Source organism: Neoarius graeffei, chromosome 13 (genome assembly GCF_027579695.1).
Source record: "Neoarius graeffei isolate fNeoGra1 chromosome 13, fNeoGra1.pri, whole genome shotgun sequence".
Taxonomy (NCBI): domain Eukaryota; kingdom Metazoa; phylum Chordata; class Actinopteri; order Siluriformes; family Ariidae; genus Neoarius; species Neoarius graeffei.
In genome coordinates this window covers 63,384,614-63,402,421 of record NC_083581.1, presented here as the reverse complement: position 1 = coordinate 63,402,421, position 17,808 = coordinate 63,384,614, and the positions used below count along the sequence as shown (strand labels likewise).

At 40.4% G+C, this 17,808-nt stretch overlaps 1 protein-coding gene across 1 annotated transcript in view; it reads right to left on the bottom strand.

Annotated features, from left to right (window-relative positions):
• Positions 1-17,808, bottom strand: part of agrn (agrin) — a 584,915-nt gene that overhangs the window by 565,841 nt on the left and 1,266 nt on the right. The window contains exon 2 of the mRNA XM_060938311.1: positions 16,612-16,873. Within this exon, the coding sequence (XP_060794294.1) occupies positions 16,612-16,873 (262 nt within the window). The remainder of the gene's footprint in view (positions 1-16,611; positions 16,874-17,808) is intronic.

Here is a 17,808-nt window from a genome sequence, read left to right as displayed (position 1 = left end):
CATGCAAACAGTATACACATAGCGCCCAGGCTAACGGCGGTATCGATATCACGATGTTCTTTGTATTCATATTAAACATACAAGTTCACAACATAGTGTTCCTAATAAAGTTAAGGTTCAACATTTGTAGTTGTTATGTTTATAGTTCCTTTAAGCGTCCGAGCACTCCATATTTTATCCATGGGCTCCGAATCCTGTATTCCACAAGCTTCACTGGTTTTCTTAGGCCTGGTTCTGGATGGTTGAGTCACAGAATGACACTTCCCCACTATGTACCACTGTTTGTCCCACACCTAAAATTTATTTTAAAAAAAAAACAAAACCTACCTACCCGGTATTTTGTGTGATAAAAATAAATAAATAAAATAAAAAGACCTACCTACCCTATTTTTTTTCAAGATGTAATAGGAAACAAACAATTATTTTTTCTTGGCCTTAATGTAATGTAATGTAATGTAATGGGTGGTCAGTCAAATTGCCTCTTTCTGTAAAAGTAGTCTTTTCTTGTTCACAGTAATTAAATGTTCCAGGATTCTTGAGCAAAAAATAGAAATCTGGATTACATGATTAAGCTGAAACTTGCCACCCCAAAGCAAACAAGCTCCACTGAGTCCAGTTCTTTTTTCTAAAGCCAATGTAGAAAGATATAAAAGTGTTTAAGACCTGACAAAACTTTGATTATTTATTTTCTAAGCAGGTGTAGGGCGAGAGATAGAGAGTTTTCTCCTCGGTAGAGCTGTTGGGTTTTGGGAAGAGTTCGGCTGAAGTAAGTCAGGTCTGCTGTATTGACTACTTTCACATACCCATAATGTTTGCGCCTTGGGGGGTAACCAGGCGCTATATTTGTTTACTAAGTCAGATAACCTCAGTCATTTCTTTGAATTTGCATGGGGAAAAATAACTTTTCCTGATTTAGAGTTTTATAGAATACCTTAAGAGGCTAAGCGTCAAAAAGTGTGGTTAGACAGAATTCGCTGTCAAAATTTTACACCGACAAACAACACGCGACTGTGTTCTGCGCACTTCGGTGGTGGAGTAAAGTCTGAGGATCCAAGTCACGAAGCCTACAACCCCTCTGTCTTTGTGTTTAATCGTAAAAGTGCAAAAAACAAAAAACAAGGACAAGTCAAAGAACTGAAGAGGGCAACTTTATTGAAGGATCAACTCCCAAAACAAAGCACGAACGATGTAGTGTAAGTAAGCTTACATTGTCATGCGGAGATCATCCACTCCGGAGATTACGGATCTCTCACGCCAGCGCTGATCCGGAACCGGGACGGGAATTCCATCTCACCTGTATTCACTTCCTGGTTTTCACCGCTGCTTATAAATACGCCGTTCTCAGACTCTGACTTTGCCAGAACGTCTTGTTTGCTACTCTAGCTGTTTCTGTGCCTTTTTGTGTCTCATGGTTTTTTGCTCTAGCTATTTTTCTGGTTCATGTTTTTTTTTCCTATTCATGTTTTTTTGCACTAGCGTTTATTCTTGTTCATGTTTTTTTGCACGAGCATTTTTGCCCTTGACTGTCTCGTGTTTTTGTCAAGTTTTTTGTCTCTTTTTTTTTTCCTAGACTATTTTTGCCATTTGTTTCTTGTCCTGTTTGTTTACCTTTTTGCCACGCCCGTCTTCCCTGGATTAAATCACCTTATTTATTGGATAACTGTCTGTGTTCTGCTTTTGGATCCTACGGTATCTCACCACACCTCCACCACCCCTAACATACATGCACTTCCTCTTTTAGTGTTTCTATAGGTAGATCGAATGTAGTATTTGACCCTGTAGCCCTAACAGCTCAAAGATTGCTGTAATCTGGTAGTATATGAGCTCAAGGAAAATCAGAGTGAAGGAAATCAAAATCAACTTAAAAAATAAACTTGACAGTTCTGCTGTGTTTACAGTACTTCCTTGACAGTGAATTCCTTGCTTGTGTTATGCACAAAGCGTTTTGTATTTTCTTACGGCTTTTCATCGTAACCAGCAAAAACGATTTCACTGTGGATTCTTCTACAGTCAGTGTCAATGTTTCAAAGCTCTTCTGCCAATTGACAGCCGAAGAAGGCTTCTGACTGTCACCCGAAGTAGAGATGTTCAAAGCGTTCGGGACGATATTTACAAGTGCTTTTTTACCGATTGATTTCTCAAAGTCCACAGAAAAGGCTTTGCAGATTTCTTTAAGCTTTGGTTTTGGTAGTTTGGACACTTCTTTGAAGGTTTTAAGGAGATTTAAATTTGAAAGATTACTGTTAGTGTACGACGCCGTGCTGTTTTAGTTTGTTTATATTTTGGTTACCCCCCAAGGCGCGAAGCATTATGGGTAACGTGAAAGTAGTCAATAGACCTCAGTGTTACATCTGGTGATTATTACACTGATGGCTTTACAGCTCAGATTCCAGTGTAATTACCGGCAGGCATAGCCAAGACTGGTGGCAAGAACTGTGGGAATAATGGGGACACATTCTACAGCCAGTGTCTGATGATTTGATTCACAGACAGAATCATGGATTCGAGACATAAGAACTGGATATTAGATCTAAACTCTGACACGTGTGCAAGTTTGGACATTTGGAGCGGATTAGGGTCAAGATGGAACTCAAGAACTACTCCAAAGAATGAAATGATTATTCTGGAAGGCTGGTAAGCACACTCATGAGCAAAGCCCCAAAGACACAAGCACAACGAGTATCTCCAGGGAAGTAGATGCCATCTCATCTCATTATCTCTAGCCGATTTATCCTATTCTACAGGGTCGCAGGCAAGCTGGAGCCTATCCCAGCTGACTACGGGCGAAAGGCGGGGTACACACAAATTACATTTATTAATGAATTCATCTCAGTAGCCACTTTATCCTGGTCAGGGTTACAGTATTTTCCGGAGTCTATCCCAGGAACACCGAGCACAGGGCAGGAATATATAGTGGATGGCACAACCAAGCACAACAATAATGGCGGACTACATCAACTCTTTTTCTTCTTCTTTGAATTAGTCGGGACAGATGCTACAATAACTGTATTTTTTTTTAATGGCAGTCACAATGTTTTCATGATAACCCCTAGCCCCTGACATAAGCAGTTCTTAGTTTGAGATCAGAAAAGTGTTTCTGATGCTCTAGAACTTTTCATGGCCAAGATCGAGTTCTTTCACTGTCAAAACACAAAGAACTGAGTCAAGATGAGGCACCAGCTCTGAACCAGCAGTGGAACTGCCTTGGAATAGGGCTAAAAGACAGTAACCTGAGCTCAGGATCAAACCAGGAACTGTGTAAGGTGGCACTCAAGTCAAAGTCCCTCCTGTACCAGGATCTGGTCTTCCCAGGCAGTCTCCTGTCCCAGTACTAACCAGGCCCCTAAGGCACATTGGGCAGCGCCAATCTCCACTCCTATAGCCCTCGGCTTCTCGCCTATATATACACCTATACAACTCTGGTAACTGTGAGAGTTTGACTCCCCACTCACATCTGTATTGCAGTGTGCCTTGCCAGATGGCAGTAGGTACCATTTTTATGATGGTCTTTGGCATGACCTGACCGCAAGTAGATCTTGCAATCTCCTGATCGAAAGGTGGACACACTAACCACTAGGCGGACACTGTGCCACCAGAAATACAGGTATAACCTAATCTGTTTTGATTTTGGTATTAATTCTTTTAAACATATCATTTTGATGTCTAGAGGAAGCTGAATAGGAGGAAAAAAATAAGATTCTATGGGAGTGTTCCTAATCGCTACATTCCTGCCACTACAATATAAACAAAATCTTTTTCTTCTATGAATCACAATTATTCAAGTGAACATTCAGGTACAGTCCAAATGAGTGTTCGTTTTACGTCACATAGTCTGGCGTCCTGAGTGGAGACACCACGACACATCAAGGACTCCCTTGGTGGAAAACATCCAGACATGAAAGCAGGAGTGAAGGAGCATGGGAAGTATAACTAGCATCCTTCCACAACTGTCTCCGGCCCCCTACTAACAAACATCATCAACATCCTGCAGACGGGACAATCTGGAAAAGCTCATGTCCAGCAGATAAGTCACGCTGGCATGCAGTTAACAAGTACACAAACGTTGTATTCCAAGCAGCACATTCGAGAACAAGCTCCATGGCCACTAAGCCTTTTAAATCTTTTCTGTCTGAAGCTCCTCATACTTATATTCTTCAAAACTGATCATTATTGTCAGATGATATTGAGGGGGAAAAACGCTTTACTGTCCAGGTTTTCACATAGGAAAATATCCTGCTGAGTTCTTACACATGAAACCTACTGAATAAAAACGAGCAGATTAAATAGCAGCAGACGCCTCATTAAACAGAACATCGAATAAATTTAGATCATTTCTAGGAATAGACCCGTGTTATTTTTTAACAGAAAGTGAACTAAGATCTGGATTCTCTTAACCATTCCACTTTACCATGGCTCCAGTACACACAAGAGAATACCAAAAGGTATTCTGTTTTAACATTTAGCAACACTGGCCCACCTAAGCTTCCTACACACCAGCATTCCTGTTTATAATCTCAATCGCCTTATCATGTGGTCATTCTTTTGCATGTGCTCACCACCTGCAGTCATTACATTAGACTAAACAAGCTCGTACCCAACACTACTCCAATCACCAGGACTAGCTAAGTGAACAAACAAACTGTAAAAGTGGACTGTATATTCCCCATTGACCTTCTGACTTCTTTCTACCTTCATTGGATTTCAAAGTTTATGACCCTAATACTGAAACTAATAATCATTTGCAATACTTCATGCTGCTAAAATGTTTATTTGGTTCTCTGCTTGTGCCACTACAATCTGAATTAAAATCTACAAGTCTGAATTTGGATGCTTTGTAAGTGAAATTCTGTAGTTGAATTACATATATCACCCAGGCTGTGTACTGTCTAGCCTGGGGTTAGCTGTTGGAGTTTTATTTGTCTCTATTTAGTCGTACTTCGGGGCGGCACGGTGGTGTAGTGGTTAGCACTGTCGCCTCACAGTAAGAAGGTCCTGGGTTCGAGCCCAGCGGCCGGCGAGGGCCTTTCTGTGTGGAGTTTGCATGTTGTCTGCGTGGGTTTCCTCTGGGTGCTCCGGTTTCCCCCAAAGACCTGCAGGTTAGGTTAATTGGTGGCTCTAAATTGATCGTAGGTGTGAATGTGAGTGGTTGTTTGTCTCTGTGTCAGCCCTGCGATGACCTGGCGACTTGTCCAGGGTGTACCTCGCCTGTAGTCAGCTGGGATAGGCTCTAGCTTGCCTGTGACCCTGTAGGACAGGATAAGCGGCTGTGGATGGATGGATAGTTGTACTTTGTCAGCTCATTTGTATGATTTAATTGTTTTCCTTGGCTGTTTGCTGAGTATTGGTGCTTCAACAAAATATTACACTAATGTTATTCTGTCACTTGCTCAGTTGGCACTAGAACTTTCTTATCTAGAAGTTCAGCATTTCTTGTACCTGACTTTGGCACTTGTTATATGTCGCTCTGGATAACAGCGCCTGCTAAATGCCATGTAATGTAAAGTACTGCAATGTAACAAAATCAAACCGTCCTTTACTTTCCCTTTGTCAAGTTTATTTAAGTTTATTTTTATAACGCATTTAACAATAGACATTGTCACAAAGCAGCTTTCCAGAATTTTAATTACTTGAAACATAAACTAATTTTATCCCTAATCTATCCCCAATGAGCAAGCCTGTGGCAACAGTGGCAAGGAAAAACTCCCTCAGATGACATGAGGAAGAAAATTTGAACATATTGAATTTGTATAACTGATCTGAAAATAGACCGCCATCAAAAACTGAATTTGAGTTTTCTATACCTGATTATTATAAACCTGAAACCTTACACACAAATTCAAGCCAATACAGTAACAATTACAACTAGAAGGGCACTCGGTGGAGTTCATACCTCCGCCAAGCCACACATTAACATCAAAATCAAATCACTTGAACCTAAGATCATACTAAAGCTGTCCACCAAATTTCATCAAAATCCGTTCACTACTGTTTAAGTTACATTGGGAAAAGGCAAAAATAAAAAATCCTGGATCCAGATACATAATCTGGATTTGTATCAAAATCTAACCAATCGTTCCTTGGCCCACCTTTCCTCAAAATCTCATCAAAATCTATTCACTACTTTTTAAGTTACACTGGGAACAAACAAACAAACAAACAAACAAACAAACAAACAAACAAACAAACAGAGGCAAAAACATAACCTCCTCCAACAAACTTGGCTGTGGTAATTATGAATATGAATATATGAATATTCAATTTCAACCATTCCACCTATAAATTAAATCAAATAAAAACATGAAATTCAGATTTTAAAATTTTAATCCAGATTGTACAGGCACATTTCTCATTCCATAAGTTTTTCCCAACTACGCCACCAATAACCTTTAATAGCTCTTTCACTTTGTGTGACACTTATAGAAACCTAACTTAACTCAAATGAAAACCATTATGCAGATGACCCCAGAATTATTAATAGGAAACAAAAAGCTGAATTTGAACTCATTCAATCTTGCAAACTATAGATTTTCCATCAGAAGCAATCAACAGATGAAGTCATTAACCAAAACTAAACTGAGGGACGAAATACTCTTGCCAGACATCCGTAAACTCTTGGAGAACATCCTTGAATGATCTCGACCACACTGGACATAGCAGCTGTGACTCTTTAGCACTAAGTCCAAGTTGGAATGCAGTCACAGATCTCAGGGAAGCCATATCCCACAAAGCCCCTTGCTTTGGTCTCTGTTCAGCCTTTTGTGTCTGGAATCTGAGGGCTTTTCCGGTTCACTTCGCATTTAAGCCATGAAAACAGAGCAACCAAATAAGTACTTCCTCCTCATAGGCGGAACTTGACCACATCTCAAACCATGCCATGCCATGGTGAGGCCTCAAAGATAGCAGATCACTCCAGACACTGTCCTAAAGGTTTTAAAAAGACGCCTTGTTTGATTGGCATGCAGCCATTTGAACATGAAGAAGCTTTCTGGTTTAATGGCATCATAGACTCCTTTGTGGTCTGATGGACAATGGTGACATGACACTGATAGTAAAGTTGAGATGGTAGCACTGGAGTAAAAATCCACAACCTCAAACAATTGACGCATTGAATCATTAAAACTTTGAATTTATTCATGCATTAATGACTAATCAGAGGCTAGCAGGTACCGTATTTTCTGGACTATAAGCCGCTACTTTTTTCCTAGGTTTTGAACCATGCGGCTTATACAAAGGTGCGGCTATTCTGTGGATTTTTCTTCCACCGCTAGGGGCGCTCTAACCGGAAGTAGAATCAAAAATAAGATAGACGAAAAATCAATGCAAAGAAGAATTAGCAGATCTTTAGCAGATAGAACACGCACGACAAATTACTAACTGGTAATTATTTTCAAATCCAGCGAAGATGATTAAAGTGACTTGTGGTTTCAAACACAGGAGAAATGAAGGTAAATAAATACCGGTTATTTTCTCTTGGTTCTGTTCCGTTTTAATCAGCAAAGTTGCTGCCGTGTTAAAAGGCACTGTTCGGAAAGAATCTGTTCAGGTACATACATGTACATTTACAGTACAAAATCGTTCTGTACATGCAGTAAATATCTAATTTTTCAACATAGATATCTGCGGCTTATAGCCCGGTGCGGCTTGTATATCTTTTTTTTATTTTTATTTTTTAAATAGAGCGGATGCGGCTTATATACAGGTGCGCTCTATAGTCCAGAAAATACGGTATATAAAAAAATATATACCATGAACTAAAATAAGCCTGTCTGGCCTATAGAATAAGTGGCTTCTAACATTTCTTTCTTTATCTTTCATAATCTTTTTATTCCAAGTGCTTCATCATAATTCCAAGCAGGAATTATGTCATGATTTTAATTATAACCTTAAAAATTATAATACCACAAGAGATAACAGGAAGCTGGCAAACAGGTGCATTCCAGTCCTGTGTCACTCCATTGCTTTTCTCCTCTACACTTTAATTACCTTTTCTCTGCCAGCTTCACTTCTTTCCTAGCTATCCACTCATGCTACTTTGCATCAATCTAGAACGCCATCCCCCACCAATTACTTTACAATCCATGCGGATCATTCCGGCGATGAACCATGCTAAGAGAAAGGCCATGAGAACTCATCATGACAGTCTCAGTACACTGATTCAGTAGTCTGATTCCTGCTAGTCATCCTTATATATATATATATATATATATATATATATATATATATATATATATATATATATATATATATATAAAATTCAAACAAGATTTCCAAATCTCATAAATGTCATAAAATGCTTGAGCTAAAAACAAGAACTCCAGGAGAAGTTTTAAAGGAGAACTGAAGTCATTTTTAAACTTGCTTTATTTCTTAATTAACGTGTTATTCAATTACGTTTTCGGTTTTAAAAACCTTATATCGTGACTCGTATTGGCAACTAATTGCAATTAAATATTATACTTATCGGCCTATTCGGTTTTTAGCCATGTTGAATTTAGTTCGTTTGGTCCACGGCAGGCGTCGCTTATCCACGCGATCTTCACGAGACTTGTGCGAGACTTCGAAACGTGAAGTGTCAGCCAGGTGTCAGTGCCGCCATTTTGAAAACTGTTTTCCAAACGAAATATTGCACAAAAACGAGTTTAAATGACAATTACCGCCTACTTTTTCAAACTTTCCTGATTGCTATCAAAACAAACAAAACTTCCAGCTTGATTACATCAGCATTTCAAAGAGAGCGCGCGCATCGTTTGACAACGTCGGCAGATGTTGGTCATTTTGATTTCCGCTGTACGTTTTACTTCCGTCCTATGATGTCTCGCACAGGTCTCAATGAATCTCGTTTACGGCCACTGCTTTGACATATGGACTGATATATTACATAGCATATTTCAAACACTCATAACCTGCTATAGCAGTGACGCAACAGCGATCAAAAATGCATTCCTATATTTAATAAAATGAGATAAATAGAATTTTGATAAATTTGCCTTCAGTTCTTCTTTAATAGTCACTAACTAGGAAGAGTCTAACTTAATGAGTTTCATAGAAGGGCTATTAGTAAGAAAAGTCCCTCGTATCAATGATTTCTTACGTATTAATCATTACCCGCTTGAGCCCAGTGGTAGGCCAGCTGAGGGGTCGACCTTTGTGCAGTAAGGAATCAGAGACATTCCTAACCTCCTCCTTACACAAACAGCCAGGACAAAGAGAAGTGCTTCCACAGACCAGGAGCATAAGAGGCAAGCCTACGAGACACATACAACCTGGAACATTCTTCAGCATGGCAAACATGTTCATCATTACAACAGACCACCTGGTGATAGAGCCAGTAACAAAAAGCACTGTATGATTTAAGGGATATCCACCCTTAATGACTTGCATATTATTCGTATCTTATTAACCTGATCTTTAATGGCATTCAAGATTGGTTTTGTCCTGAAATTCTGAGGTCTTAGGTTTAAACTTCTGTCATTGTCATGTTGGTCTATTTTCACCTCGGTTATCAGTTTCCTGCATTACGTACAATACCGTTCAGTGGAATTTAGTCATTTCTTCATGATTAACTAAAGAGGCTGATGAAGTAGTGCTTCATCTCCTCAGCTGTACTATACACTCTGCTCAAACAGATCACGTTACAAAGATTAAACTTTCATCTAGCACCGCAGTCAACACCGTTCTGTTTATCACCTCGTAGATCGCTAACTAACCAAGTCTCTGCCATAACTCAGAGCCATTGTGTCACATTGCATTCTGGACCTTTAAGTCTAATTTTTGTTGTCTGCACTATTTCTGTGATGGATTTCTCATTAATATGATATTAATTCTTCATGTGCGTGTGACATCACGCTTATTTTCCAAACTGGAAGTCCACCATGTTGGATGATAACAACAACTAGGAACCAGTGCTTCACATGTGAGCTGCTGCAACGCTTCGTGATTTTCTTTTGGTTTCAATGCCTTTGAAGGAAGACAATGCCTACTTTGTGTGTAGGATATACATAATTGCGGTAATAATGCTACTCGTGGCGGCACGGTGGTGTAGTGGTTAGCGCCGTCGCCTCACAGCAAGAAGGTCCGGGTTCGAGCCCCGTGGCCAGCGAGGGCCTTTCTGTGTGGAGTTTGCATGTTCTCCCCGTGTCCGCGTGGGTTTCCTCCGGGTGCTCCGGTTTCCCCCACAGTCCAAAGACATGCAGGTTAGGTTAACTGGTGACTCTAAATTGACCGTAGGTGTGAATGTGAGTGTGAATGGTTGTCTGTGTCTATGTGTCAGCCCTGTGATGACCTGGCGACTTGTCCAGGGTGTACCCCGCCTTTCACCCGTAGTCAGCTGGGATAGGCTCCAGCTTGCCTGCGACCCTGTAGAACAGGATAAAGTGGCTAGAGATAATGAGATGAGATGAGATGAGATGAGATGCTACTCGTGAAAAAGAGAAACCCTTCCATCCATTATCTGTAGCCGCTTATCCTGTACAGGGTCACAGGCAAGCTGGAGCCTATCCCAGCTGACTATGGGCGAGAGGCGGGGTACACTCTGGACAAGTTGCCAGATCATCGCAGGGCTGACACATAGAGACAAACAACCATTCACACTCACATTCACACCTACGGCCAATTTAGAGCCACCAATTAATCTAACCTGCATGTCTTTGGACTGTGGGAGAAACCGGAGCACCCGGAGGAAACCCACGCAGACACGGGGAGAACATGCAAACTCCACACAGAAAGGTCCTCGCTGGCCGCTGGGCTCGAACCCAGAACCTTCTTGCTGTGAGGCGACGGTGCTAACCACTACATCACCAAGAGAAACAGTTCTTCAGAATTCCCAAAATAATTAAAAACCGTGACAAAACAGATGAAGAACTGTCCAGAGAACGGCGTGCATACACTGTGGTTTAAAAACATACATCGTAAGGACGTAACTGAGGAAAAAGCTAATTACACCCACATGTGTGGTGATCACTTTATATCTGGTAAGTGTTGATTGCTAATTAAACCTGTGTTTTCTGCTGATTAAATTGATCTTTTGAGCTTTAGCGCAAACACTCTGCTTCTCACCTTGCAGGAGCATTGGAAAACCTACGCAATAAAATAAATCCAGATTCGGCACTAACACTCAAATTAGGACACGATAAGATCAAGACAAAAACTCATCTCACAGTATCAAGAAGCGACAAGATAAATGAAAGATCTGCCAAGAAAGCCAGATTAGAAGCAGTGCAAACCTTAGCAAGTTTGGATACACAAGGACAACAATGTGGATCAACTTGGCCAGGTGAGATATTCGCGATGCCATTCCAGTAACCCAGTAACTTAGTTTTAGTTATGCTTTTTTTTTTTTTTTTGTAGTACGAGATAGTTCACAATATCAGGGTTTTCAATCGGTGGTAATGAGGCTAAATCCTCCGTATAATTGGACGGCTTTAATATATACGGGTCACAGCCACAAATTTAAACTTTTTCTCTGAATCTTGACTTGGCAGAGGACTCCAGAGAATCGTAATATTTCGAGAAAGTTGGAGATGCCTCACAGTTATTGTTTGCACGAGACGGCATTTTGGATTTGTATATCATCCAACATGGTGGCGGATGCAAACGTCACACTATTTTGTCACGTGGTTGCACACGAAGAATAGTCACTGGAGAATGGTGAGTGAGAAAAGAGGTTCTTGCTCTTTCGCTCTCCAAGAGCGAACCCTGACCATTATCCTTTATGTGTGAAAATGTTTATCCTCTTAAACATCATTGTAATTGCACTAGCAATGTCCCACCGTGACATCAGTGCAGCACCCAACCACCAACATCTCATGGAAATAACACCAATGCAGCACCAACCTAGCCTGGCTAACGCGACTTCAAAGCTCTACGAGCTATTGGTCTGGCCAAGATATTAAGCCCAACCGTTTCCCAGAGCCCGTGGTTGACCCGCCTCCCTGAAATGCCTCAGTTTGCTACTGGTCGAAGCCAGAAAAGGCTGTGACGAAGCTTAAACCAATCACATCACTCTTTCCTCTGACGTATGCGACGCGACAGGGCTAACTGGTAGATTAAACTCTTACCGAAGCCGGTCGGGAGCAAGGCGAAAACGTCCTTCCTTTCAATAAATACCTCCAGGGCTGCTCTTTGCTCCGTTTTCAATGAGAACTTCCCGTTGAATGCTTTCAATACAGCATCTATGCGTAACAGATGCGGAAGCGTGAATGAACCGCTTCCGGCATAGATTCTGTAAACAATCTATGGCTTCCGGTCGCAGTTCTACTACGTCAGTGCCTTGAACACGCCTCTACCCAGGGCCGTTGGAGATGCTCAAAGTTGATTGGTTCCCGATTTTTCGGGAGCTTGGAAGAGCTGTAGATAGCTTGCCTGGCCAGACTAAGCGCGCAACAGGCCCTCGTGTTGCGTCACGCTTAGGATGGGCGGGCCCAGGCTAGCACCAACCAACAAGTTAGCACCTCCGCAGATGGCAACTGTTTCAATCAAACATATTCAATATATTTCAGGGTACACTTTTATTTTAACAACCAGGCACACTGTACATTATTCAGGAGGGACTGGGGAAGTTTTTAAAGGTCATCTAGTAAGGCTTTTAGCGCCATACACTTTGTACTAATAAAAGCATTAACCGAGAGCCCTTGCGAGCAGCCTGTGGCCATGGGGAAGCTGCAGGAGTGAGAGTGAGAATACAATGCCTCTAGGCCTCTCCTGTGGTCTTTGGTCACACTCCCACGGTAAGAAGTGCCAAGTAAAATATCGTCAGCATTCTAGTCAACACCTGTACCCAGCATTCCTCCACTGTCTTTCTTTGCCTTTGTACTTTACGCCTTTTCCACCTTTTCTTCATTAACAGAGCCCTTTGTTGTTTGATTTTGACAACGCTGTTCCTGAGTCCCGCCAGGAATCCTTTCATTACTTAGTGCTATCTGAACTGTCAGAAGTGAGGAGTGAGGAGCGGATACATGACACAGGCCTGCAAGTGTAGTCTTGTTCTCAAGGCTTATTCTCTATACTCACTCCCTCACTTTTTAGTCATGCTGTGTGTACAATTCCTGGATATATGCTACTGACAAAGGGGCAAAAACGGCACTTCACCTTTCTTGAGAGCTTGTCTTTTTATTAACCAAATGATGGATGAGAACATTATTTATTCCAGACATCCCACAAAAACTGGATAAAACCAACTCTGTGTAGGCTTTGAGACATACTTGCGACACTTAGCTGATATCACAAATATTTATGTACCTTCAAATGTAAAAAGAATAGTTTAACACAGTGAAGGACAAGAGTTTTTATGCACGAGAAATGTTTATATATGAATTACAGAAGATAGTATCTGCAGTAATGTTCTTCACGAAGATGTGATTGTCTTCTGAACAGGCCATCTTGTGTGATTACTTAAATATGTCTCAGCTATCGTCACAGATTATTTCTTTTTTCCCAGTCCACTAGGGAAAAGTTTTGGAAAATTATTTAAAGCCCAGTCCCTTGCCATGTCTCATTTATTATTTCACTACTAAGCTTCATTTCGTCCTGCTTCAGATCATATGGCTGAGGCTCTCTTCAGATGAAATTGGTGACCAGGCTCTTTCACAACCTTAATGCTAAGCCTTTTATAAGCCAAGCACTGAGAGAGAGAGAAAAGAGGGGGGAAAAAAGGCAGAGAGATATATCTTAGCACCAGTATAAGCTTCAAAGCTTGGGGCTAAGCATTAAGATTTTTAGTAGTTCCCTCCTGCTTGTGTAAAAGACTGTCCTGGAGGAAACGAAGGATTGACTTTCACTCAGGGTCATCAGAAGCCCTGGAGCTGCTTTGTCAGTAAGCATACATCCTCCTCAGAGAGACTTGAACGGTCAATGATGTGAGAAAGCTCATATGATATCCCAAAGGTTTCATAAATGAACTGCTATAATCAGCAATAATGCCCAGAGATTTCAGACATGTTTTCTCCATTTCATGTACCACAGATGGTCCAACAAGAAACAATAAGGAATCCTAGCAGGCAGAAAGCACTAGGATGAGTGGATGAGACTGATTTTTTTTCCAGATGTGTGCCAAGCAACACTAAGGAAGAAAAAAAAACCAAGGAAATTTTTTTGGCATGCTTATTACTTAATAATAAGCACATCCACTATTTTTTTTTTACCAACCAGAGACCACAATGACTTATTTTCTATTGGCTTACAAGACCAAAGCTCATGAATTCACAGGTCAAAGATCACCTTTCTAAAGAGAGTGATTTGATTTTCTGCCAGGTATTCATGATTTGCCTGAATACTTTTCAGCTGGAAAAAAAACCCCACAGCTTTCAGGTGTCTTCAATATTGTCATAGCAAAGAGTCCAAATTTACATACAGTGGTGCTTGAAAGTTTGTGAACCCTTTAGAATGTTCTATATTTCTGCATAAATATGACCTAAAACATCATCAGATTTTCACACAAGTCCTAAAAGTAGATAAAGAGAACCCAGTTAAACAAATGAGACAAAAATATTATACTTGGTCATTTATTTATTGAGGAAAATTATACAATATTACATATCTGTGAGTGGAAAAAGTATGTGAACCTTTGCTTTCAGTATCTGGTGTGACCCCCTTGTGCAGCAATAACTGCAATTAAACGTTTCCGGTAACTGTTGATCAGTCCTGCACACCGACTTGGAGGAATTTTAGCCCGTTCCTCCGTACAGAACAGCTTCAACTCTGGGATGTTGGTGGGTTTCCTCCACATGAACTGCTCGCTTCAGGTCCTTCCACAACATTTCGATTGGATTAAGGTCAGGACTTTGACTTGGCCATTCCAAAACATTAACTTTATTCTTCTTTAACCATTCTTTGGTAGAACGACTTGTGTGCTTAGGGTCGTTGTCTTGCTGCATGACCCACCTTCTCTTGAGATTCAGTTCATGGACAGATGTCCTGACATTTTCCTTTAGAATTCGCTGGTATAATTCAGAATTCATTGTTCTATCAATGATGGCAAGCCGTCCTGGCCCAGATGCAGCAAAACAGGCCCAAACCATGATACTACCACCACCATATTTCACAGATGGGATAAGGTTCTTATGCTGGAATGCAGTGTTTTCCTTTCTCCAAACATAATGCTTCTCATTTAAACCAAAAAGTTCTATTTTGGTCTCATCCGTCCACAAAACATTTTTCCAATAGCCTTCTGGCTTGTCCACATGATCTTTAGCAAACTGCAGACGAGCAGCAATGTTCTTTTTGGAGAGCAGTGGCTTTCTCCTTGCAACCCTGCCATGCACACCATTGTTGTTCAGTGTTCTCCTGATGGTGGACTCATGAACATTAATATTAGCCAATGTGAGAGAGGCCTTCAGTTGCTTAGAAGTTACCCTGGGGTCCTTTGTGACCTCACTGACTATTACACGCCTTGCTCTTGGAGTGATCTTTGTTGGTCGACCACTCCTGGGGAGGGTAACAATGGTCTTGAATTTCCTCCATTTGTACGCAATCTGTCTGACTGTCGATTGGTGGAGTCCAAACTCTTTAGAGATGGTTTTATAACCTTTTCCAGCCTGATGAGCATCAACAACACTTTTTCTGAGGTCCTCAGAAATTTCCTTTGTTCGTGCCATGATACACTTCCACAAACATGTGTTGTGAAGATCAGACTTTGATACATCCCTGTTCTTTAAATAAAACAGGGTGCCCACTCGCACCTGAGTGTCATCCCATTGATTAAAAACACCTGACTCTAATTTCACCTTCAAATTAACTGCTAATCCTAGAGGTTCACATACTTTTGCCACTCACAGATATGTAATATTGGATCATTTTCCTCAATAAATAAATGACCAAGTATAATATTTTTGTCTCATTTGTTCAACTGGGTTCTCTTTATCTACTTTTAGGACTTGTGTGAAAATCTGATGTCAGTAAGCATACATCTTCCTCAGAGAGACTTGAACGGTCAATGATGTGAGAAAGCTCATATGATATCCCAAAGGTTTCATAAATGAACTGCTATAATCAGCAATAATGCCCAGAGATTTCAGACATGTTTTCTCCATTTCATGTACCACAGATGATCCAACAAGAAACAACAAGGAATCCTAGCAGGCAGAAAGCACTAGGATGAGTGGATGAGACTGATTTTTTTTTCCAGATGTGTGCCAAGCAACACTAAGGAAGAAAAAAAAACAAGGAAATTTTTTTGGCATGCTTATTACTTAATAATAAGCACATCCACTATTTTTTTTTTTTTTTACCAACCAGAGACCACAGTGACTTATTTTCTATTGGCTTACAAGACCAAAGCTCATGAATTCACAGGTCAAAGATCACCTTTCTAAAGAGAGTGATTTGATTTTCTCCCAGGTAAAGTTTATTCATGATTTGCCTGAATACTTTTCAGCTGGAAAAAACCCCCACAGCTTTCAGGTGTCTTCAGTATTGTCATAGCAAAGAGTCCAAATTTATATATGTTATATCTATAATGCTGATATTGGCATCTCTGATGTGATATGAATTAATACATAAATAATTTCATGATATAATTAATCCATAACTTCGCATGTGACTACCCTCAGTCACAGCAGTATTCATTAGACTCTCATTCAACACCAATAATTATGTAAGTCAGAGCTTTCGGCTCACCTTCTACACAAAGTTCGACTTCCTCCAAGTTGCGCAGTGTAATCCTCATCAGGCTGGAGTTAAGCATCAGCTCGTTTCTGTGCACAGGCCACATGTATTCTGGGGCCAAGTTGACGAAGAAGATGCGCGTGTCTCCAGTCGCCACTTGGTTGTCGCAGATACTCGGGTCCCCGAAACCACCAATCATCACCTTGTTCCCACCATCCAGCAGTATGTCTCCTTTGACTATAGTCTTGCCTTTGAGGTAGCGCCATACCCTCACCTTCAGACACAGAACAGATTAAACTTAGAGAAACTTAAGCACTTAAGAGAAAATCAATAATCAAATCACAACTCTGCATTCCATAGCATAATTATTCTAGTGCATAGTAATTATGTATGTATAGAATGTTTTTATTCCTATAATGGAAAAAAAAATGCTGACTTCCTCTTTTTTTGCTGTTTTATGGCAACGGAGTAATTTAATTGCCTTGAAGAGAAATGCCTGAGAGTCACTGCCTGTCATCATACATCTGTTTTAAGGGAATGTCCTCAGTGTTTCAAACTATGGCTGTAATTGAATACATCTTTTTGCTGGAGCATGACAAAATAACAGGGAGTCTTTCAGCATTTGGGTGATTTTCTACTCCAAGCAATGTCTAGGTGTCAACTTTTTACACGAAACGTACAAACACGCACGTGTTCATGACATATAGCAGAACAACTGTGCAATGATTATATATTAATGAATGCTATTTGCTTTATAATCGGGTACAGTGTTTTATTGCAGGTGCTTCTAAATGTATTAAAATTCAGGTTTTAAAATTATACGTGCTCACACGAGACACTGTAAAATTCAGTAGCCTAGGTGTCTCGTCTTCTTATCTAACAAATCTGAAGAAAAATATAACTCAGGTGTTTGCTTTTTCTTTCTTACAATTCCCTCACACACAGTTCCTTTTTGTGTAGATTGTACACATTGAGTAATCCAGGATGAGATCATATAATCATATAAAATAACATTATAGAAGAAATAAGCTCATTGCAGTGTATAAGTTACTCCATGCGTATGGTGTAACGAGTGTTAGTGTAACTGACTAGCAATAATCAACCTGACCTGAAAGACCATATGTCTATATGTACTGCATGAACAGCATGTTAACTGGATGAACAGGCCTGGTTAGAATTTATTTCTCATTTATTTCTATTTTAGTTCAA